At 48.3% G+C, this 24,127-nt stretch overlaps 1 protein-coding gene across 1 annotated transcript in view; it reads left to right on the top strand.

The window, feature by feature from the left end:
• The window catches only part of LOC132571849 (dixin-like), a 48,002-nt gene that overhangs the window by 18,885 nt on the left and 4,990 nt on the right, over positions 1–24,127 (top strand). Inside the window, exons 3-4 of the mRNA XM_060238643.1 lie at positions 14,406–14,535; positions 21,355–21,480. Of these exons, the coding sequence (XP_060094626.1) occupies positions 14,406–14,535; positions 21,355–21,480 (256 nt within the window). The remainder of the gene's footprint in view (positions 1–14,405; positions 14,536–21,354; positions 21,481–24,127) is intronic.

The raw sequence follows: 24,127 nt of genomic DNA, 5'->3' as shown, positions 1-24,127 counted from the left end.
GGCCCCACTGATTGACCTCCTGATAGCGCCTGGGTATTTTGGCCACTGTGTGACACAGAGTGTTCGACTGGATGGTCCATTGGCCTGATCCAACAGGGCTTCTCTTATGTTCTTAAGTCTGGGACAGTGATGCTCTGTATTCTTGGTGCTTGGCGGGGCACAGTGGGAGGACTTCTAGTGTCCTGGCCCCACTGATTGACCTCCTGATGGCGCCTGGGTATTTTGGCCACTGTGTGACACAGAGTGTTAGACTGGATGGGCCGTTGGCCTGATCCAACATGGCTTCTCTTATGTTCTTATGGCCACTCAGACCGAACTACACAACAAGTTTGACCCTGAATCATGGTAAAGTTCCCCTGATCTGCTTTCCCCATATCTGTAGAGCCGCAGGGAACTTGCCTAAGAACCATAGGATCCAGTTTGTATCAGGGCTGTGATGGCTGCTGGGAAAGCAAGTCAGGTGGGTGGAGCCTCCACCCTGGAGCAGAGTCTTTGAGAAGTGTGCTTGGGTGAGATACAGCTGGCAGCAGATTGGTCAGGCCATTTGGGATGAAGGCAGCAGTACCTGCTTCTGGAACTCCATTCTGCTCCTAAGAAATGCCACACTACGGTGTTGTACAAAATTAAACAAAACTTTATTAATACCAAACAAATCAATATACAAAGATTTCAGGTTTTCACGGCTGGTAACATCATTAGGGTTTGTAGAGTCTTTCGAGATCAAGTGCCGTGTTCTACTGGAGAAAGTTTTCCTTCCAGACGTTTCGTTCTCAGCTGCGGAGAACATCCTCAGTGGCGCTGCAGCCGGAGCAGGCGCTCAGCAATACACAGCAGCCAAGAAGGTCTGAGCGCCTGCTCCGGCTGCAACGCCACTGAGGATGTTCTCCGCAGCTGAGAACGAAACGTCTGGAAGGAAAACTTTCTCCAGTAGAACACGGCACTTGATCCCGAAAGACTCTACAAACCCTAAATCAATATACAGTTAGTTCTGAAATAAATAGCAAGATACACAATATAATCACCAAAAGAGTCATAGTGATCGTACAGTACAAACATATCACATTATCTCTAACCAATGAACCTATATAACTTTGGAGGGTTAAAAATGATAAAGCATAAAAAGCATAATAAGAGCGTGATGAAGATATCCAAGAAGAAAGTGTTGAAAAGAATGCGATTTCCAATCATAATCCAAAACTGGTAACCATTTATTTAAAAGATCAGAAATAGCAGTGGTGGAGTCAGGTCCGGAGATAGAATCAGATATTTTATCAAATAAAATTAATTCCCAAACCTTTGCTTTCCATTGGTCCAGGGATGGAATGGTAGTAGTTTTCGAATGTCGAGCAATCAGTAACTTTGCAGCCATTAAAAGATATGCTGTGAACTCCTGCCTGATTTCAGGAATGTGAGGGCATTCCCAAAAATTTAGCAAAAACTAGTTTTGGGTCTAGAGGGGTTCTGCAGTTGGTAAGTAGTTTAATTTGTTCAATAATATCATTCCAAAATTTTAAAATGTATTTACAGGACCACCAACAGTGTATAAGAGATCTAGGTTCTCCACATGCTTTCCAGCATAAGGGAGAAGAGGAATGATGAAGCTGTACATCTACTTTAGGGAGCATATGCATGTGTATTGGGTGCCTCAAATTGGCATTGACTCACAGAAAATAATTGGTGCAGATGTGCCCTGTGGATTCGAATGTGGAGGCTCTTGAGCAAGTAAAAGACTGTCGCAGGAGAAGCAATGCCCCGATGGACATTAGCTTGAAAGTAATCGTAACCCCCAAAGGCCAGAATGTTGGCTTATGGAGGCAGTTGGATTTTGATATGCAGCTGTGCAAGCAAAGTCATCTGGGGAATTGATCTTCCTCCCAATAAACAGAGCAGCTGGCAAAGGCTGGGACTTTCAAGATGAAAGCTGCTAATCAGTCCTGCTTTGAAATCTTCCCTGGGGAGAGAAGAATGGTGGGAACTGGAGCTTCCACATTGACCGTGGCTTCTCATCGTTTCCTGTGGTCATATCCAGCCAGATAATGTTACGTATCCCTCAGATAGATCAAAATGGGAGTCGATTGCACCCTCAGATAGATCAAAATGGGAGTCGATTGCACCTTTGGGACCAACAGCTTTATTCAGAACGTATGCTTTTGTGTGCATGCACACTTCTTCAGATGAGGAACGAGGTACAGTAAGCAGAGCCACATATAGCTGGTGGGGTTTGGAATGCCAAGTGGTACAAAGTTAAAAACCAATAGCAGAATAGAGGCTTGCTGTACCTCATTTTTTGTCTGAAGAAGTGTGCATGCACACAAAAGCTTACGTTCCGAATAAAGCTAAGTTGGTCTCAAAGGTGCAATTGACTCCTATTTTGTTTTACTACTTCAGACCAGCATGAACATATGAACATATGAAGCTGCCTTATACTGAATCAGACCCTTGGTCCATCAAAGTCAGTATTCTCTTCTCAGACTGGCAGCGGCTCTCCAGGGTCTCAAGCTGAGGTTTTTCACACCTATTTGCCCGGACCCTTTTTAGTTGGAGATGCCGGGGATTGAACCTGGGACCTTCTGCTTACCAAGCAGATGCTCTACCACTTAGCCACAGTCCCTCCCTGTGGCTGCCTATTTGGATCTACCTCAGAGAGATGACTTTCATAGGTGTTGGGGGCCTTCCCCTCCCCCTTTCCCTTTTATTCCATATAGCTCAATACAGTTTCAGTGCTGGACCAAAACAGGACAAATTCTGACCAAAGCTTAGGGTAGGAAGGAAAAAAAAGGTGTTTTAATTAAAAATTCCAAAGGCAACAAGCAAGTTATAAATAACTCATAAGAAGTAATGTATGGAGAAGCAGATAGATTTGCTATTCTGGGAGGGGTGTGTGTCCATAATCAGATCCCCCAACATGAAGTCTAGCTTAAGAAGCAGCCGTTGGAGGAACAGGAAGTGACCGTGGAAAAGAGGAGTTTAACTGTCCCTTCTGTGCCATTTCCCCTTTGTGCATCTTCTCTTTTTGCCCATCTTCCCCCCTCCCTCATGGACAATGGAAGCAACACAATTAGCTGGTTTTGACTGAGAGATAGTGCAGGGGACCTCTTTTCCTGTTCCCTGACACTGCAGCCCCCCAGTATATCTACAGGCTCTGATGGCTGCTTTTAAAGGCTAAATTGTACACGGGAACAGGCCTTGATGGATTTGTTAGGTGAAAATTTGAGGAGTCGCACTCCTTTTTCAGCCTGCAAGGTTTTGTGTTTTAGTGAAAGGATTACGTAATTTTTTGCTATCCTGCTGGCTGCTACAAAATACAATCTTAAACTCTTCACAGGTTCTCATGTTAAAACTATCAGAAAAAGTTTCCCCCAAATTCCTATAATTTCATTGCTTTCAGAATTTTCATTTAATTGGATATTGACGTCAAGTGTAGAAAGCTGTGGGTTAAGGAATGAATTTGTCTATACCACTTACATGTAAGATATGTAAGATTCTGTTTCCATTTCATACTGCCTGAGGAAGTGTGCTTGGCACACAAAAGCTCACTGTTTGAATATAGCCATTAGGCTGATAGCAGTCTGTGTCCCTTTTGGGTGTGACCCGGCAGCAGGGTGTGAGGTACGAAGCTGTTGCCCTGTTTTGGCCACACTCTTTAGCATAGCCAAAAGCTTGAGTGTTCAATCTGAGATCTTCTTGGCTTTAATCTTCAATCCTCTCCTATCTGCCAGTGACTGATCTGCAGTTGTACTCCTGTCCGTGGACAGAGAGCAGTCGCACTAACTGAAATATTGAGCTGGATTTTGGAGTGGAGAGCATTTCTCCATGCCTCGCTTCAGGCGATCCAGGGGTTGTTTTGTAGAAAAATAGGTGGTGGAGCTCATTAGCATAACTCACTGGCGTATGCCACCCCTCACCAGCCAAAAGCAATCTGATGCAGGAAAGGAGAGCCCTGGGCGAGCAAGGCCTGCTTGGGCTGGCTAGAGATCCAAGCAGGCCTCACTCACCTGGGGCTCTCCTTGGCCACCACCCCTCAGTCAAAAGGCCAGCAAGCCACCCGCCACCCAAAATCACATAAGAAGTGGAGAAAGGGTGGCGTGGGTTTCTCCAGGGGTTAATTAGGGCTGCTGGGGGTGTGGCAAAGCTCCTGGTGGCTGGCTGGCTGCCCGCTCTCCTAATCCAGGGATTGTTATGCAGCTGCACCTACTATTCAGTGGACAAGGTAGGTGGGGAGGAAGTAGGCTTCCCAATCCCCAGGTCCCAGCAGGGGATCCCCCATTTTTACATGCTTCCCCCCACCCCCAGCCAGCTGGCCGGCGGGGGAAGCCCTGCCTCCACAGTCACCATGTACCTCTGGAGCTCCAGCAGGTTTAGAAACCTGCAAACAGGTCCGTTTTTAAAATGTGTGCCTTTAAAGCTGAGCAGGAAGCAGGAAGCGCTTCATGGGGAAGGGTCAGTAACAGTTTTGCTTTCGTTTTCAGAGCAAGAAAAGTTGTGCAGGAACCAGACCCAGTAAGTGTTTGTGTGTTAGAGAGAGGGAGGGGGCAGGGGAATCCCCTGGTTTGGAGGCCCTCCCACTCTTTAGAAAGCGGTCGTGGGGAGGGAGATGTCTACCGGGCACTCTATTATTCCCTATGGAGAATGATTCCCATAGGGAATAATGGGGAATTGATCCACGGGTATCGGGGGCTCTGGGGGGGGCTGCTTTTTGAGGTAGAGGCACCAAATTTTCAGTATAGCATCTAGTGCCTCTCCCCAAAGTACCCCCCAAGTTTCAAAACGATTGGACCGGGGGTCCAATTTTATAAGCCCCAAAAGAAGGTGCCCCTATCCTTCATTATTTCCTATGGAAGGAAGGCATTTGAAAAGGTGTGCTGCCCCTTTAAATGTGATGGCCAGAACTCCCTTGGAGTTCAATGATGCTTGTCACAGCCTTGTTCCTGGCTCCACCCCCAAAGTCTCCTGGCTCCACCCCCAAAGTCCCCAGATATTTCTTGAATGGGACTTGGCAAGCCTAGGACGAAGAGGGGGGACCCTCAGAAAGGTTCAGGAGCTGTGCTCCTGCTGAATTCAAGGCCTGAGGGGATCCAATCACAGCTTCCCAACAACAGCAACAACTCTTTGGGCCTTACGTGCTAGCTGAGAAGGTATCGTAGTTAAGGCCTTTGCACAATAGGAGACAGCTGATAGGCTTCAAGATAGCTGGGATTGCAATGTCAAGTGAACACAGGATGTCTTTGTGTTTCTCACTTGAGTCTGTCACCCAAAACAGCAGAAAGAAGGAGCCAAGGCAGAGCATGCAGCCCATAGAATGGAGGGTTATGGGAGATCTTCTCATGTGACAGAATTTGCAACTGGTGGAGAGATGTGGTTTTCTGAGGCCTCCAGCAGCAAAGCGTATCTACCTGTTGAAATGCTAGCTGGGTTTATTGCTGTGCATATGTGTGCGGAAAGTACTGTCAAGTCACAGCTCAATGTAACAGGCTTCCTCGGGAGGTGGTGGGCTCTCCTTCCTTGGGGGGTTTTAAACAGAGGCTTGATGGCCATCTGTGAATTTAGGGGGAGGTGTTTGTGAATTTCCTGCATTGTGCAGGGGGTGGGACTAGATGACCCTTGAGGTGCCTTCCAACTCTATAATTCTATGATCTGCCTTATGGCAACCCCAGCAAAGGGGCTTTCAAGGGAAGTGAGAAGCAGAGGAGGTTTTCCATTGCCTTTCTCTCCAGAGTCTGCCTTGGTGGTCTCCTTTCCACCCTGCTTAGCTTCCAAGATATGAAGACATTGGGCTATACCAGGAGTGGCCAAACTTACTTAATGTAAGAGCCACACAGAATAAACATTAGATGTTTGAGAGCCGCAAGACATGGACATCGGATGTCTGAGAGCCAGAAGGAAGGAGGGAGAGGGAGGGAGGGAGGAAAGCAAATGGGAGAGGGAGAGGTATAAAGAAAGCAGCTTTAACTTTTTAAATGCATTTTCCAAGCCGCTAGTTGGCTTTGCTTGGAGAAATTATTTAAAAAGACAAATGCTTTCTCCAAGCTGGCTGATGGGACGGCGGGAGCTTTGAGAGCCACACAATATGTGTGAAAGAGCCACAGTTTGGCCATCCCTGGGCTATGCTATGCCGCCTTCCCTCCTTCTGGAGCGGCTTGCCTAAATAGGTCAGGACATCTCCCGCTCTCATAAGAACATCAGAGAAGCCATGTTGGATCAGGCCAATGGCCCATCCAGTCCAACACTCTGTGTCACATAAGAACATAAGAGAAGCCCTGTTGGATCAGGCCAGTGGCCCCTCCAGTCCAACACTCTGTGTCACAGAAGAACATAAGAGAAGCCATTTTGGATCAGGCCAGTGGCCCCTCCAGTCCAACACTCTGTGCCACATAAGAACATAAGAGAAGCCCTGTTGGATCAGGCCAGTGGCCCCTCCAGTCCAACACTCTGTGCCACATAAGAACATAAGAGAAGCCATGTTGGATCAGGCCAATGGCCCATCCAGTCCAACACTCTGTGTCACAGAAGAACATAAGAGAAGCCATGTTGGATCAGGCCAATGGCCCATCCAGTCCAACACTCTGTGCCACATAAGAACATAAGAGAAGCCATGTTGGATCAGGCCAGTGGCCCCTCCAGTCCAACACTCTGTGTCACAGAAGAACATAAGAGAAGCCCTGTTGGATCAGGCCAGTGGCCCCTCCAGTCCAACACTCTGTGTCACACAGTGGCAAAAAAATTTATATATACACACACACTGTGGCTAATAGCTACTGATGGACCTGTCTCTCATGGCTGTCTGCAAACTATGCAAAACTGAAGGATTCAGGAGGGCTTTTCTACACAGGCAATAGACTCACACTGTCCTAAACGATTAACACAGTTACTTAGAAAAGTTAGCAGGAACTGTGGTCTGTACTAGGCTTCCCAATCCCCAGGTCCCAGAGGGGGATCCCCCGGTTTTACAGGCTTCCCCCCTCCCCCAGCCAGCTGGCCGGCGGGGGAAGCCCCGCCCCCAGAGCCATCATGCACCTCCATGAATGATTCCCATAGGGAATGATGGGGAATTGATCCGCGGGTATCGGGGGCTCTGGGGGGGGCTGTTTTTTGAGATAGAGGCACCAAATTTTCAGTATAGCATCTAGTGCCTCTCCCCAAAATACCTCCCAAGTTTCAAAAAGATTGGACCAGGGGGTCCAATTCTATGAGCTCCAAAAGAAGGTGCCCCTATCCTTCATTATTTCCTATGGAAGGAAGGCATTTAAAAATTTGTGCAGTCCCTTTAAATGTGATGGCCAGAACTCCGTTGAAGTTCAATTATGCTTGGCTCTGCCCCCAATGTCCCCTGGCTCCACCCCCAAAGTCCCCAGATATTTCTTAAATTGGACTTGGCAACCCTAGTCTGTACTGCTATGTGTAGCTTATTGAAACTAGAATCCTACTGTGGAATTCACGTTGATATGCTCTGCTTCAGTTCTGTTTTTAGAGTTCTTGTTGGCTCTACAATTCTTCTCCTTGTTTACTGAATGTCCCCTCCATTCATCGTATTGACTCGCTCCTCGTAATCCGTTTTGAGTCCAAGTGCAAAATGTGGATTGTAAATAACAAATTATTCTGGTGAATATTTTTAATGACAAGTGCACAGCCGGTTTTGTATTCTGCCCTGTGAACATATTCCCAGGGTGTAATCAAGTTGCAGAGGGCGATTAAGATGCAAGGAGGAGATTGGATAAAGCGTTCCGTTTTGACAGTTCAGAAATCTTGATGTTCCGCGTGGCTGGCTTGCGCCTTGTGGTTTTCTCATTTCTGCGCGTTTTAATGCCACCCTGCCATTCTCTCCGCCATTAAACTTTAATCAGGTTCTCATTTCTGTTGCCTGTTAAATCTCCGCTTCCAGGGATAAATAGGCCGCTGCTGCTGCTTGGGATTTTCCTTTTGTAGGAGTCAAAACCTCTGAGGAGTATTGCAAGGAAAAATCAGAAAGTGCTTAAGAGTTTTCTGGTCACATAATAAGCCTCCAGCCTGAAACCGCTGCAGGGGAATCTTCCACTTTGAAGGGGAGAGATTACCCAGACTGCTAATTAAATGAGTTGCAGCTGCTTTCCCGCCTGAGACCAGCACTGCACAACGACAGGAAGTCCCCCCTCGTTGGAAGGAACTGAACATTTGCAAAGATCCTTGAGAGCGATTTGTGTATTTTGAAAGATGCAACAATCGCAAGCACCATAAAAGAGAAAATTAGTGTGTGTGTGTGTTGTGCCGTCAAGTTGCATTCAGCTTGCGGCAGCCCCGACCTCCAGCATGTCCTATTGCAGGGGTGGCCAACGGTAGCTCTCCAGATGTTTTTTGCCTACAGCTCCCATCAGCCCCAGCCAGCATGGCCAATGGTTGGGGCTGATGGGAATTGTAGGCAAAAAACATCTGGAGAGCTACCGTTGGCCGCCCCTGTCCTATTGTTAACAGCCTTGCTCAGGTCTTGCAAACTGAAGGCCATGGCTTCCTTGATTCAGTCAACTCATCACAGTTTGGCTCTTTTTCCCACTGCCTTCAGCTTTGCCTAGCGTTATTGTCTTTTCTGGTCTTCTTTCTTGTCTTCTCATGAGGCGACTAAAGAACAATCGCTTCAGTTTCTTGGCAGACTTCAAGCGTGATTCAGTCTAAAGTAAGGGTAAAGGTAATCCCCTGTGCAAGCACCAGCCGTTTCTGACTCTGGGGTGACGTTGCTTTCACAGTGTTTTCATGGCAGACTTTTTTACAACGTGGTTTGCCATGGCCTTCCCCAGTCATCTGGGTGCTCATTTTACCAACAAGCTGGCAAGCTGGGGACTCATTTTACCAACCTCGGAAGGAGGGAAGGCTGAGTCAACCTTGAGCCTGGCTACCTGAACCCAGCTTCCGCCGGGATTGAACTCAGGTCATGAGCAGAGTTTGGACTGCAGTGCTGCAGCTTACCGCTCTGCGCCGCGGGGCTCTTGATTCAGTCTAGAACCCGCTTATTTGTCTTTTTGGCAGTTCATGGAACCTGTAAAACTCTCATGTGGTGCTGCGTTTCTTTCTGTCAGCATTTCTGTCAGCAGCAAAAAGCATGTGGGCTGTTTGTCTCATTACATATCCTAACCCACCTTCCACTATACTTTAATGCACCCTGTTTTTCTAAGGGCTAACTTATATTATTTCTCTTTTAGAACAGTGTATCAGAATAGTTGGTTTTTTTGTTTTGGTTTTTTTGTATTGACATACTCAAATGGGGGATATTGGCTGTTTGTCTTATTGCATACACCAACCCATCCTCCACTGTATTTTAATGTCTTCCTTTTTTTCCCTAATGGCAAAATCTCTTGAGAAACCATGCCCTCTATTTAAACTAACAAAGCTAGAACATTACCTAGATTTATGGCACTTCGCACCTACAACAGCAGCCTGCTTTTTATCACCCTCCAGTGTTGTTTCAGCCCTGTTTTGTCCTAACGCTAACAAACACAGATCCCAGTTTGTGATTCTTCTAATCTGCTAAAACATTCCCATGATTCTACGTCCCAACTCACTGCCCACTTATATTAAGAATTGCTGCTTCCATTCCCATTTTGTCTGATGACGTCTGCTTAAGAGCATACGAAAGCTTCCATTCTGAATGAAACTTCGTTGGTCTTAAAGGTGCACTTGTCTACTGCTTAAAGGTGAACTTTACTGCTTTGTTCTATAGCATTCTTCATCGTTCAGCTTTCTCCCCCATACATAGTATTGGGGAATAAAGCCAATAAAAGTATTTCAATGAAAAAGTTGAGCACTTGCCTGCACCAAAGGGCACCGTGCAAATAAATGTATGTGTGTCAAAAGTTCCTTTGAAAGAAATGATTCAAGCTCTAAGCCCGTTGCTTACGTTCCATTGCTATCCGTGGTTCTCGCTGCACGGTTTGAAGTGTGATCCAGGTGAGCCGCAACAGAACAAAGTTGGAGTCAATCAGCACCTTTAAGGCCAACGAAGTCTTATTTATTGCCTTTCTACCGGAGTGTTGCGCTCCAAAGACTTCCATGGTAGCTTACAAAATAGCACCATTTCCATAAAATAATAGCAATAAGAACAGAACAGCCGGATAAAACTGACAAATAAGATAGGCGGCTTCCACAAGGACGTTTTGGTCCACACCCCCGCCCCAACCTTCAGTTGCAACCGCCTTTTCTGTCGCTTCTCTGTGACATTGTCACACAATCACCCAGGTACCCTGTTTGTTTTTTTTTCTCCCACCTTTGCTGTGTCTTCTCCCAAACCAGCTTTTGTGAGTTTTTGATTTTCTTTTTCGGGAGAGAATGTCTTCAAAGAGCATCAAAGCCAAGCGTGGGAGTAATGATACTTCTAGGGCACAGTGCTGAAAGCAGCAGCGACAACATGCAAGGCTAGCGTACACACAGAAAGTGTGGTGTCGTCGTGGTGGACTGAGCGGTGGATTAGGACTGTGGGCGACCCAGGTTTGGATCCCCACTTCCGCCCCAGGGGCTTGCCGGGTGACCTGGGGCCTGTCACAGCCTCTCGGTCTGGCCAACCTCACCAAGTGGTTGTTGGAGGAAAGTGGAGAGGAGGTGCGAGCAGTGTTCTAAAAGTTGCTTTGAGTCCCAGCTGGGGAGAAAAGTGTGATATAAATAAATGCAAGGATGCAAATGTGCAGCTGGTAAAGACTGGTGGGAAAAGAACGGGTTGAATCCAGACTGAATTGCAGTTCATCTTTGTGGCTTCTGGGTCCATTTTATTCATATACGAACATATGTAGCTGCCTTATACTGAATCAGACCTTTGGCCCATCAAAGTCAGTATTGTCTTCTCAGACTGGCAGCGGCTCTCAAGGGTCTCAAGCTGAGGCTTTTCACACCTATTTGCCTGGACCCTTTTTTGGAGATGCCAGGGATCGAACCTGGGACCTTCTGCTTACCAAGCAGATGCTCTACCACTGAGCCACCGTCCCTCCCCATTAAGCTTGAAAGATTAATGCTGGCCCCTTCCACTGAGTCTGGAAGCTGGTACAGTCCTAATCCACCACTCAGTCCATCACGACTACACCACACTTTCTGTGTGCACGCTAGACTTGCATGTTGTCGCTGCTGCTTTCAGCACTGTGCCCTAGAAGTATCATTACTCCCAAAGGGTGATTGACATGTGGAATTCACTGCCACAGGAGGTGGTGACAGCTACAAGCATAGGCAGCTTTAAGAGGGGATTGGATAAAAATATGGAGCAGAGGTTCATCAGTGGCTATTAGCCACAATATATATATATGTGTATGTGTGTGTATGTGTATATACACACATACACACACACATATATATATACACACACACACTCATATTTTGGCCACTGTGTGACACAGAGTGTTGGACTGGATGGGCCACTGGCCTGATCCAACATGGCTTCTCTTATGTTCTTATGTGACGCAGAGTGTTGGACTGGATGGGCCACTGGCCTGATCCAACATGGCTTCTCTGATGTTCTTATGTGACACAGAGTGTTGGACTGGATGGGCCACTGGCCTGATCCAACATGGCTTCTCTTATGTTCTTATGTGACCCAGAGTGTTGGACTGGATGGGCCATTGGCCTGATCCAACAGGGCTTCTCTTATGTGACCCAGAGTGTTGGACTGGATGGGCCATTGGCCTGATCCAACATGGCTTCTCTTACGTTCTTAAGACTACATCGCAGAGGAGCTGCATTCTGGGAAAAGCACAGGTTCCAAAATGAGTCAAGGGATGTCCAGCATAAAGTACCTCTAAGTACAGCCTTGGACTAGTCCGCAAGGTTCCCCTCTTCTGATTTCTGAGTTTTCTATATTGCACTGGGCTGTATTGACTGGGCTGGCCGTGCCTTCAGAGTGCTCCCCGCTTCTCTGCTGGGCGAGCGCATCCAAAACGCACTAACCGCCGAGCCCCTTTCCGAGCAGGACGGAGGGAGCCATGTTGCGGCGCGTCTGAAGCTGCATTTCTCTTGTCAGGCTGATTACAAGCGGTGCTATGATCAGAATGCGACTTTGGGGTGGGCGGGCAGCGGAGAGGCAGGCGCCGTGACTGACATTGCCGAGAGGATGCGGAAGCGAGGCTGAAAACCTGCCGCATCAGCAGAATAACAGGGAGCTTAGCGAAAGGGGATGCCACGCTTTAAGAGGGATACACTCGATTATGTCTCCTGGATGTCCCTCTGGGACAGCAATCCCAGCTGCGGCAGGAGGTCTGGTTACTGCTGTACAGGAGGCCAGGGGCTGTCGTCTTCCCGGTCAGCTATAGACAAGCACATTTTAATAAAGCCATCAAATGCATTATGGAGGAGGGAGGGAAATACACATTCAAACCTTGACTGCCCCATACCACTGAAATGCATTCCCCTAGCACCGTGGAAAGAATTGCTAGTGCACAGGCAGTGAGTAGTCAAGGAACTGGGAAAATTGACATCTGGAGCAGAGGTCCATCAGTGGCTATTAGCCACAGCTTATTGTTGGAACTCTCCGTCTGGGGCACTGATGCTCTGTATTCTTGTGCATGGGGAGGCAAAGTGGGAGGGCTTCTAGCCCCACTGGTGGACTTCTTGATGGCACTTGGTTTTTTTGGCCACTGTGTGACACAGAGTGTTGGACTGGATGGCCCATTGGCCTGATCCAACAGGGCTTCTCTTTTGTTCTTATGTGACAGAGTATTGGACTGGATGGGCCATTGGCCTGATCCAACATGGCTTCTCTTATGTTCTTATGTGACACAGAGTGTTGGACTGGATGGGCCACTGGCCTGATCCAACATGGCTTCTCTGATGTTCTTATGTGACACAGAGTGTTGGACTGGAGGGGCCACTGGCCTGATCCAACATGGCTTCTCTGATGTTCTTATGTGACACAGAGTGTTGGACTGGATGGGCCATTGGCCTGATCCAACAGGGCTTCTCTTTTGTTCTTATGTGACACAGAGTATTGGACTGGATGCGCCACTGGCCTGATCCAACATGGCTTCTCTGATGTTCTTATGTGACACAGAGTGTTGGACTGGATGGGCCACTGGCCTGATCCAACATGGCTTCTCTGATGTTCTTATGTGACACAGAGTGTTGGACTGGAGGGGCCACTGGCCTGATCCAACATGGCTTCTCTGATGTTCTTATGTGACACAGAGTGTTGGACTGGATGGGCCATTGGCCTGATCCAACAGGGCTTCTCTTTTGTTCTTATGTGACACAGAGTATTGGACTGGATGCGCCACTGGCCTGATCCAACCTGGCTTCTCTGATGTTCTTATGTGACACAGAGTGTTGGACTGGAGGGGCCACTGGCCTGATCCAACATGGCTTCTCTGATGTTCTTATGTGACACAGAGTGTTGGACTGGATGGGCCATTGGCCTGATCCAACATGGCTTCTCTGATGTTCTTATGTGACACAGTGTGTTGGACTGGATGGGCCATTGGCCTGATCCAACATGGCTTCTCTGATGTTCTTATATGACACAGAGTGTTAGACTGGATGGGCCATTGGCCTGATCCAACACGGCTTCTCTGATGTTCTTATGTGACGCAGAGTGTTGGATTGGATGCACCTTTGGCCTGATCCAACAGGGCTTCTCTTATGTTCTTATGTGACGCAGAGTGTTGAACTGGATGGGCCATTGGCCTGATCCAACATGGCTTCTCTTATGTTCTTATGTGATACAGAGTGTTGGACTGGACGGGCCATTGGCCTGATCCAACATGGCTTCTCTGATGTTCTTATATGACACAGAGTGTTAGACTGGATGGGCCATTGGCCTGATCCAACACGGCTTCTCTGATGTTCTTATGTGACGCAGAGTGTTGGATTGGATGCACCTTTGGCCTGATCCAACAGGGCTTCTCTTATGTTCTTATGTGACGCAGAGTGTTGGACTGGATGGGCCATTGGCCTGATCCAACATGGCTTCTCTTATGTTCTTATGTGATACAGAGTGTTGGACTGGACGGGCCATTGGCCTGATCCAACATGGCTTCTCTTATATTCTAATTGTTGCTCTCGTGATGTTTGTGCTCATCCCATTGTGGTCTCTGTGCACAGATGTTTTTGGAGAGCTTGAAAAAGCTGCTTGAAGATGAGCAGCAGTGGGACAACAAAAATGAGCACAGCCCAGGTATCCTTCCGTACACAAGAGCACCTCATGCGTAAGGGTTTTCCAGGGGATTTAAGTAGTTGGGGCCTGACCTTCGTCCATGTTGAGTGTGTGGAGCTGTCTGGGTCAGCAAAGGCAAGGAGGAAACCCTTGTCTGTTCAGGATTTCACTGTGATTCTCCAAACGGCCACAGAGCTCTGGGCCAGAGCCTTTGCTGCTTTGGTTCCCTGTGCGAAGACGGCCGCAGCGTGAAGTGCGGTGCCTGCCCTCCCTGTCCTGTCACTCAGTCACAGCTTTTGCTCTGTTTCTTCTTTTCCAGCACCAGCTGCAGGCATACGTGGCCTGGGTGAATTCACAGCTGAAGAAGAAGCCAGCAGTGAAGCCGGTGCAGGACCTCAGGCGGGATCTCCGAGATGGGGTCGTCCTGGCTTCTCTCGTCGAGATTGTAGGTCAGTAACGTGATGCTCTGCTTCTTGCAAAGATTTGGGGTTGCCTTCAACCGAGTTCTCAACAAACTTAGTCAGGCGGGCTGAGGAAGACAGAGGTGCGTGGGTGGGTGGAGCTCACTCTGCACGTTAATATGTTGGGTTAAGCACCTCACTGGAGTGCTCTCTGATCCCAGCAGTGTTGCTCCCAGATAGTGGTGGAAAGTGCCATCAAGTCACAGTTGACTTAAGGCTACCCCACAGGCCAAGAGACGTCAAGAGGTGGTTTGCCACTGCCTGCCTCCGCCTAGCGACCCTGGACTTCTTTGGTGGTCTCCCATGCTAACCAAGGTCAACCCTGCTTAGCTTCTGAGATCTGATGAGATGAAGACATTGAAGAAGACATTGGATTTATATCCCGCCCTCCACTCAAGCGTCTCAGAGCGGCTCACAATCTCCTTTACCTTCCCCCCCCACCACAGACACCCTGTGAGGTAGATGAAGATATTGGATTTATATCCCGCCCTCCACTCCGAAGAGTCTCAGAGCGGCTCACAATCTCCTTTCCCTTCCTCCCCCACAACAGACACCCTGTGAGGTAGATGAAGATATTGGATATATATCCCGCCCTCCACTCCGAAGAGTCTCAGAGCGGCTCACAATCTCCTTTCCCTTCCTCCTCCACAACAGACACCCTGTGAGGTAGATGAAGATATTGGATTTATATCCCGCCCTCCAGTCCGAAGAGTCTCAGAGCGGCTCACAATCTCCTTTACCTTCCTCCCCCACAACAGACACCCTGTGAGGTAGATGAAGATATTGGATTTATATCCCGCCCTCCACTCCGAAGAGTCTCAGAGCAGCTCACAATCTCCTTTACCTTCCTCCACCACAACAGACACCTTGTGAGGTAGATGAAGATATTGGATTTATATCCCGCCCTCCACTCCGAAGAGTCTCAGAGCGGCTCACAATCCCCTTTCCCTTCCTCCCCCACAACAGACACCCTGTGAGGTAGATGAAGATATTGGATTTATATCCCGCCCTCCACTCCGAAGAGTCTCAGAGTGGCTCACAACCTCCTTTCCCATCCTCCCCCACAACAGACACCCTGTGAGGTAGATGAAGATATTGGATTTATATCCCGCCCTCCACTCCGAAGAGTCTCAGAGTGGCTCACAATCTCCTTTCCCTTCCTCCCCCACAACAGACACCCTGTGAGGTAGAAGAAGATACTGGATTTATATCCCGCCCTCCACTCCAAAGAGTCTCAGAGCGGCTCACAATCTCCTTTCCCTTCCTTCCCCACAACAGACACCCTGTGAGGTAGAGGAAGATATTGGATTTATATCCCGCCCTCCACTCCGAAGAGTCTCAGAGCGGCTCACAATCTCCTTTCCCTTCCTCCCCCACAACAGACACCCTGTGAGGTAGATGAAGATATTGGATTTATATCCCGCCCTCCACTTCGAAGAGTCTCAGAGCGGCTCACAATCTCCTTTCCCTTCCTCCCCCACAACAGACACTCTGTGAGGTAGAAGAAGATACTGGATTTATATCCCGCCCTCCACTCCGAAGAGTCTCAGAGCGGCTCACAATCTCCTTTCCCTTCCTCCCCCACAACAGACACCCTGTGAGGTAGAAGAAGATACTGGATTTATATCCTGCCCTCCACTCCGAAGAGTCTCAGAGCGGCTCACAATCTCCTTTACCTTCCTCCGCCACAACAGACACCCTGTGAGGTCGATGAAGATATTGGATTTATATCCCGCCCTCCACTCCGAAGAGTCTCAGAGCGGCTCACAATCTCCTTTCCTTTCCTCCCCCACAAGAGACACCCTGTGAGGTAGATGAAGATATTGGATTTATATCCCGTCCTCCACTCCGAAGAGTCTCAGAGCGGCTCACAATCTCCTTTCCCTTCCTCCCCCACAACAGACACTCTGTGAGGTAGAAGAAGATACTGGATTTATATCCCGCCCTCCACTCTGAAGAGTCTCAGAGCGGCTCACAATCTCCTTTCCCTTCCTCCCCCACAACAGACACTCTGTGAGGTAGAAGAAGATACTGGATTTATATCCCGCCCTCCACTCTGAAGAGTCTCAGATCGGCTCACAATCTCCTTTCCCTTCCTCCCCCACAACAGACACCCTGTGAGGTGGGTGGGGCTGGAGAGGGCTCTCACAGCAGCTGCCCTTTCAAGGACAACCTCTGCCAGAGCTATGGCTGACCCAAGGCTATTCCAGCAGCTGCAAGTGGAGGAGTGGGGAATCAAACCCGGTTCTCCCAGATAAGAGTCTGCACACTTAACCACCACACTAAAACGGCTCTCCAAGAAGCCTGCCCTTTCAAGGACAACCTCTGCCAGAGCTATGGCTAACCCAAGGCCATGCTAGCAGGTGCAAGTGGAGGAGTGGGGAATCAAACCCGGTTCTCCCAGATAAGAGTCCGCACACTTCACCACTACACCAAACTGGCTCTGGAAATTTATTTATGTATGTATGTATGTATGTATGTATGTATGTATCGATTTATATCCCGCCCTTCCCACCGAAGTGGCTCAGGGCGGCTTACAGCATATAATGCTATGGAAATATGGCTGTGGCCAGGCTGGGCCATCCAGGAGGCAAGAGACAAAACAAAGGTGGTTTGCCACTGCCTGCGTCCGCACAGCAACCCTGGACTTGTTTGGTGGTCTCCCATCCAAATACTAACCAGGGTCGACCCCGCTTAGCCTCTAAGCAGCATTCCCTCTAAGCTGAGTTAGTGTAAACTAGCTCACAGTTTTTTAGCCTCTGGCTCACACATTTTTGTTGTTCGTTTAGGAGACGTGGGCCAGAGCAAACTAACTTATGCAGTAGCTCATAACCCTCATGCCAGTAGCTCGCCAAGTAGAATTTTTGCTCACAAGACTCCACAGCTTAGAGGGAGTATTGCTTCTGAGATCTGACAAGATCAGGTCAGCTCTCAGATACAGCTCACTGAATCAGGTGCAGCAGGTGAGCCTCCCCCCCACCCCCCCGCCCCGGAAGTATTCCTTTAAAACAGACACCTTTGAAATAAGAAGTCTCTTTGCTTGTTCCAAAGCAACCCATTAACCACTACATCACAGGGCTATATTGAGATATTATTATTTTTAAAAGGTGCTGTTTTGATCTGGCCTAAAGGCTGCCTAGAGTTTGTCTAGTTCTAACTGTGGAACGAACAAGGCCTTCAATACAAATACTAAGTCAGCATTTGAGCAGCCTGGGGTGAAGTAGCACAGGTCAGCCGCAAAGCAAACTAATTCGTTCACCCCAGTCAGGGCTGAAAACTGGCTTTCCAAATGGCTGAGTGACTCTGATCATCTCTGGTAAAGGTCTAGTCACACAGAAGCATTTTTAAAATGGTAGTGAGAACTGGGCAGACATAGGAGGTTGAGGGCAGCCAGATGAGCCACTGTGGTGGCTTCCATATGGAGGTTTTGCTCTGGTGTGGTGTCCAAACTGGAACAGGTTTTTGGGAGTGTCCACTTGACATTTCTGGTTTTTGGGAGTGTCCACTTGACATTTCTCCTGTTTTGCTGCTAGCTTCAAATCTAGGTTGGTACAATTTGTTTTGGAAATATCACAGTTCAAGAAGAAGTAGTTATTGGATTTATATCCCGCCCTCCACTCCAAAGAGTCTCAGAGCGGCTCACAATCTCCTTTACCTTCTTCCCCCACAACAGACACCCTGTGAGGTAGATGAAGATATTGGATTTATATCCCGCCCTCCACTCCAAAGAGTCTCAGAGTGGCTCACAATCTCCTTTACCTTCCTCCCCCACAACAGACACCCTGTGAGGTAGATGAAGGTATTGGATTTATATCCCGCCCTCCACTCCAAAGAGTCTCAGAGCGGCTCACAATTTCCTTTACCTTCCTCCCCCACAGCAGACACCCTGTGAGGTGGGTTGGGCTGGAGAGGGCTCTCACAGCAGCTGCCCTTTCAAGGACAACCTATGGCTGACCCAAGGCCATTCCAGCAGGTGCAAGTGGAGGAGTGGGGAATCAAACCCGGTTCTCCCAGATAAGAGTCCGCACACTTAACCACTACACCAAACTGGCTCTCACAAGGACAGCTCTGCAAGAGCTATGGCTGACCCAAGGCCATTCTAGCAGCTGCAAGTGGAGGAGTGGGGAATCAAACCCGGTTCTCCCAGATAAGAGTCCACACACTTAACCACTACACCAAACTGGCTCTCCAAGCATGTTTGTGTGCCATATGGACGAGAAACTGCACATTTTTGCAGTTCCGACACACTTTAGCACCATGTTCCCTGTTTCAGTTCTTCTATATCTGCAGTTCCAGACTCCTCCTTGCACTGGAGGGATTTTTTTTTTAAAGAGCAACAATTGACATATTTCCATAGCATTTAAATGTGTCTTAGCTGTTAGCTTTACTAGCTGCTTTGTATTCACAGGTTTCATTTTTAAGACAAGTCTCTAGTCCTCTGTTGCAGAAATAATGCCTTTCCCCTTATATCTCAGCAATGAAAGGGGCTAGAGGCTTTAAAAAAATGAAACCCAGGAATTCCAAAGGCCTGGTTGATAGGGTGTCACGATGTTGCACTGATATGTCAATTGCTGATTTTTAAAAAAAATTAACACCCCCCCACCCCCATCTATCCCAGTGGCATTGGCAGGAGAATGCCAGCTCGCAGGGAGTTGAGGCAAGGGAAATTGCACCATGGATGCTCTCTTGCTGCAGTGAAATGCTCTCCGTTCGCATTCCCAGTGAGAGCTAAATAGAGAACTGTGGCCATGTGGAAACAGTCAGAGTTTATGTTTGCTGTAACCTTCATTCCGGTGGAATTTAGTGGGACTTCTGCGGTAGATTGACCAGCTCAATATTATTTGTTCTCACTGGCTGCATCTCTAAGGTTCAGGAAGAAGAAAGGCTTCTGCCTAAAACTCTTTAAATGGAGATGCCGGGAATTTTAAACAGGGATCTTCTGCCCCTGAGCCATTGTTCCACTATTACAACGCACGTGACGCTGCCTTATATTGAATGATGAATCAGGCCATCAAGGACGGTGTCGTCCACTCAGACTGACCGTGGCTCTCCAGGGTCTCAGGTTGAGGTCTTTCATATCACCTGGTCCTTTTAACTGGAGACATTGGGGATTGACCCTGGGAACTTCTGCATGTAAAACAGAGGCTGTTTCACTGAGCCACAGACCCCTGCCCTTATTCCTAAGTAAGCATCCACAGGATTGAGCTGTAGAAGTAGCAGGGGAAAAGCCGCTGGGGGAAGGAGTTCTGGCTCAGTGGCAGAGCATCTGTTTGGCATGCAGAAGGTCCCAGGTTCAATCTCTGGAACCTCCAGGTCAAAAGAGCAGGTAGGAAGTGATGTGGAAGTCCTCTGCCTAAGACCTTAGAGCAAGGGTGTTGAACTCATTTGGTATGAGAGCCAGATCTGTCATAAATGAGACCTTGTTGGGCGGGGCCATGTCAGGCCAGGCCATGTGAGTACCTATTTAAGATTAGGTAGCAGAGATATAAACTATATAAAGGACTCAGACAAACACAAATATTTGCTTTCTAAAAAAACTTAAAACATGCTTATAATGTTAGCACTTGTTGGTCTTAAATGTGCTTTCTTTGTATGTCTCCCATGGGATCCAACGAACTGGGCAAAGGAAGCTGTGGCTCTTTCCTTCCTTCACCAGGAGATTGGGGGGGGGAGCCTCAGACAATAGAAGGGAGAGAGGCTTGATTCAGTAGCCCTGCTGTGTGATTGAGAGAACCTGGAAAAACAAGCTCTGCCTCCCCCCCCCCCTCCTCCCCAAGGGAGGAGCCTCAGCCGATGGAGAAAATAGAGGTTTTGCTCTGTAGCTCCTGTGCGATTGAGCAAGCCTTGCAAAACAAGCTGTTATGCAGATGGAAGCACGAGAGAGGAAGAAGGAAGCAGATGACAGCCAGTTGCTCAAGGGCCTGATAGGAGCCCTTGGGGACTTGATTTGGCCCCTGGGCAGCATGTTTGACACCTCTGCCTTAGAGAGCCGCTGCCAGTCTGCATACGCAATACTGACCCTGATGGTCCAAGAATCTGATTCAGTGTAAAGCAGCTTCATGTCTCTCCGAAAGCAAGTCTTTCAAATATTGAGCAGGGACTCAAGCCGTGTTTGGGAGGGATGGTGGCTCAGTGGTAGAGCATCTGCTTGGTGAGCAGAAGGTCCCAGGTTCAATCCCCGGCATCTCCAACTAAAAAGGGTCCAGGCAAATGGACATGAAAAACTTCAGCTTGAGACCCTGGAGAGCCACTGCCAGTCTGAGAAGACAATACTGACTTTGATGGACCGAGGGTCTGATTCAGGATAAGGCAGCTTCATATGTTCATATGTTCCCTCGATGCCTTTTTCTTCAGCCTGGTATCCTTGCCAAATGACACAAAATATCCGAGCTGCTGTTTTGCTTTCGCAGGCCTTCTACGGGTGTTGCTTTTTTCCTGCGAAGCCAATATTTATTTGAAAGAAGGCAATAACCGGCTACGACATACGGTTGCGGAGACGAACGCCACTCTTTCCAAAGGCGGCACGGCGCAGAGTGCCAGCAAGGCAGGAGCTACCTCTAGCCGATGCAGCGGCTAATGATAGATCGCTTTGGATTGCAGGATATGCGCTCTAATTATTGCAGCCGCTCGGTGCCCTAAGAGGCTGGGCAAAATCGCAGCTTGTTTTCCTCTCTGCATCCTAGGAGGGATGGCTGGAGAGTCTAACTACTATCTCCCGTCCCCCCGTCCCCCCGAATCTGCTAGAGTCAGCACTTATTGTGACGCAGGCTCCCGGTTGCTTGTAACTGGTGCATGTCTCTTTCTCAGCGGGGGAGAAACTGAGCGGAGTTCAGGTCAGCCCCACTAGCCAGCAGGAAATGAAGGAGAACGTGGAGAAAGTCCTGCAGTTTGTGGCATCCAAAAAGATCCGTATGCATCAGACCTCCGCTAAAGGTGAGTGCTCGTGAGCTCTCGACGTATAAACAAGGGAATCTGCTAAGTACATAAATACCCGTCTGTCACAAGCAGGGGACCAGGAAGGGCCTTCTGCTGGCCACCACCACGCTGGTAAGGGTCTGTCTGGGAGGCCCCAGAGCACCTACCCAACCCCTGTTTTCCTTCTTAACAAAGCACCTTCTATCCATGAGGAAAGAGTCACGGGGACCCAGGGAGTAAAACAGCAGGTTTGTTATAAGTGTTCAAGAAAAAACAAGTGGGTTGTAAAAACTTTTAGTTCAGCAGTGGATATGAAAACAGGGAAGGTGGTACAAAGCAAAAATGAAAACCCTGATGTGACTTGCTATATATTCCCTTCTTCTAGTGCCAACAGACTCACCACTCCTTGGGGGAGGGAACCCTCCTGCTGCAGCCTTTCCAGAGAGAACAACCTGGCTCTCTAGCCAGTTCTATTCTTTCTTCCCAGGTCCCATCCCTCTGATCTTACTGGGCAAGTTTCCCATCCTAAATCTCTGCCACCCAGTCAGAGGGACAGAAGGGATATTGGGAAATGTAGGCCCCGTAGCTACTCTGATACAGGCTTCCCTGGAGCCCGTAGGCCTCACTGCTCCTAGGATCGTGACAGCATCTATAGAAACAAACAGCGCTTTTTGCCTTGCGAACCATGTTTACCATCATTTCCATTGTCGAGCAGAATGGGACATGTGGTGGAAAAGAGATCTCAGAGGCAACGCCAGCTGCTTTTTTAGCCTTGCTAAGGAGTCAGCTGAGTCACTGGCATCGCATGAATAGAAAGGAACATTCCCTCATTCTTGGACTTTTTAAAGCAGCCTCACTGTTTGCCTCTCCTAAGGGCCCAGGGTGTGGCAGAACCTTCAGCTGGAAATAGAAAGCGCCTGATCCTCATGTTGTTTCTAGAAAAAGAAAACCCTGCAGGTTAAACTTCAGTTGAGCATCCTTTCAGTAACGGGAGAAAACAGTGGACCTTCTGTGAAGACAGGAGGCCGTGCAATTCCACCCACTCCCCTTGCTTAGGGGGATGTTACACAAGAGTTTTTGTACCAGCTTTTATATAAACTGCAGCCGGAACAATCTGAATCTGAGTTTTTTGTAGCGTCCAAGAAAATCTGGGGATTTATATGTGTTTTGACAAGACTTTGGGTATCCATCCACTTTAGGTGGAATCCTGGGAAACGACTGGTGGGTTTGTATTGTGACAAGTCCTGCTTCGCTTAATGACTTTTCTGGCATTGGCACATCTTTTTCCAAAACTGGGTGTCTGATTCTGCAGCTGAGCAACAGATGATGGCTGGCGATAGGCAACAGGGAATTAGAACGTTTCCCCTTCACCCCGAATAGGATAGAATAACCTAGTCAGGAACTAGAAGGAAGGAAGGGTGTAAGGAGGGAACACTCAACCTCTAAAGCTTTCTAAAGAAAGAAAACGAAAAGAAGAATTTGCGATGTGTTTTGTGTGTGTCAGGGGGCAGAACTGTGTTGCCAACCCAAACTGGGAGATGCATTTTCTCAAGTAGGTGTTTTGAATAGGGATGGGGCATGAACCAGCACACACACTAAAGTTCACAAATTTTGGCCGGTTCAAAGTTCACAAAGTGATGTTCACAACGAAAGAGCCACCATGAGCTTCCATGAATTTTTAAGGCAATTCATGACGGTTCGTGAAGAGCAGAAGGGCAGTGTTTCATGAAAAACAGCTTAGCGGTGGGGAGCAGAAAGCAGGGCCACGATCCCTTTCTGCTCTGAGCCATTTAACCCCTTGCTTTCTGCTCCTCCTGCTTTGGTGCAGAGGGTTTGAAATGGCTTTAAGCAGAAAGCAGGGGGGTTAAATGGCTCCGAGTCATTTAACCCCCTCCATTCTGCTCCCGACAAAAAAGTGGCAGGGAGCTGAAAGCAGGGGTCGCAAACCAATATAGACTGGTTCAGTTTGCGAACCAATGTATTGTTTCATGGTTCAGTTTATGGTTCAGCCACGAAGCCGTGAACTGAACTGCAATAATGCAGTTTGTCGCTCACCCTTAGTTTTGAGCGTTTATAAAATAGACACATATGCAACAGAAGCACATCTTAGAGGGAAAGAATATCCGGATCCCATGGAAAAAAATGCATTGGTGCATTTTGTTGTGGTGCAGAGTGGTAAAGCAACAGTACTGCAGTACTGTGGTCTGAACTCTCTGCTCATGACCTGAGTTCGATTCCGGCGGAAGCTGGGTTCAGGTAACTGGCCCAAGGTCGACAGCCTTCCATCCTTCCAAGGTTGGTCAATTGAATCCCCAGCTTGCTGCAGGGAAAGTGTAGATGACTGGGGAGGCATTGGCAAACCACCCTGTAAAAAGACTGCCGTTGAAAAACGTTGTGAAAGCAACGTCACCCCAGAGTCGGAAACAACTGGTGCTTGCACAGGGGACTACCTTTACCTTAGAGCCCTGTGGCGCAGAGTGGTAAACTGCAGTACTGCAGTCCTAAGCTCGTGACTCACGATCTGAGTTCGATCCCCGGCAGAAGCTGGGTTTCAGGTAGCCTTCCATCCTTCTGAGGTTGGTCAAATGAGTCCCCCAGCTTGCTGGGGGGGGGGGGAAGTGTAGATGACTGGGAAGGCAATGGCAAACCACCTTGTAAAAAAAGT

Source organism: Heteronotia binoei, chromosome 5, assembly GCF_032191835.1.
Source record: "Heteronotia binoei isolate CCM8104 ecotype False Entrance Well chromosome 5, APGP_CSIRO_Hbin_v1, whole genome shotgun sequence".
Taxonomy (NCBI): Eukaryota; Metazoa; Chordata; class Lepidosauria; order Squamata; family Gekkonidae; genus Heteronotia; species Heteronotia binoei.
Note: the sequence above shows the minus strand (reverse complement) of the source record. Positions and strands in the feature narration are given on the sequence as shown.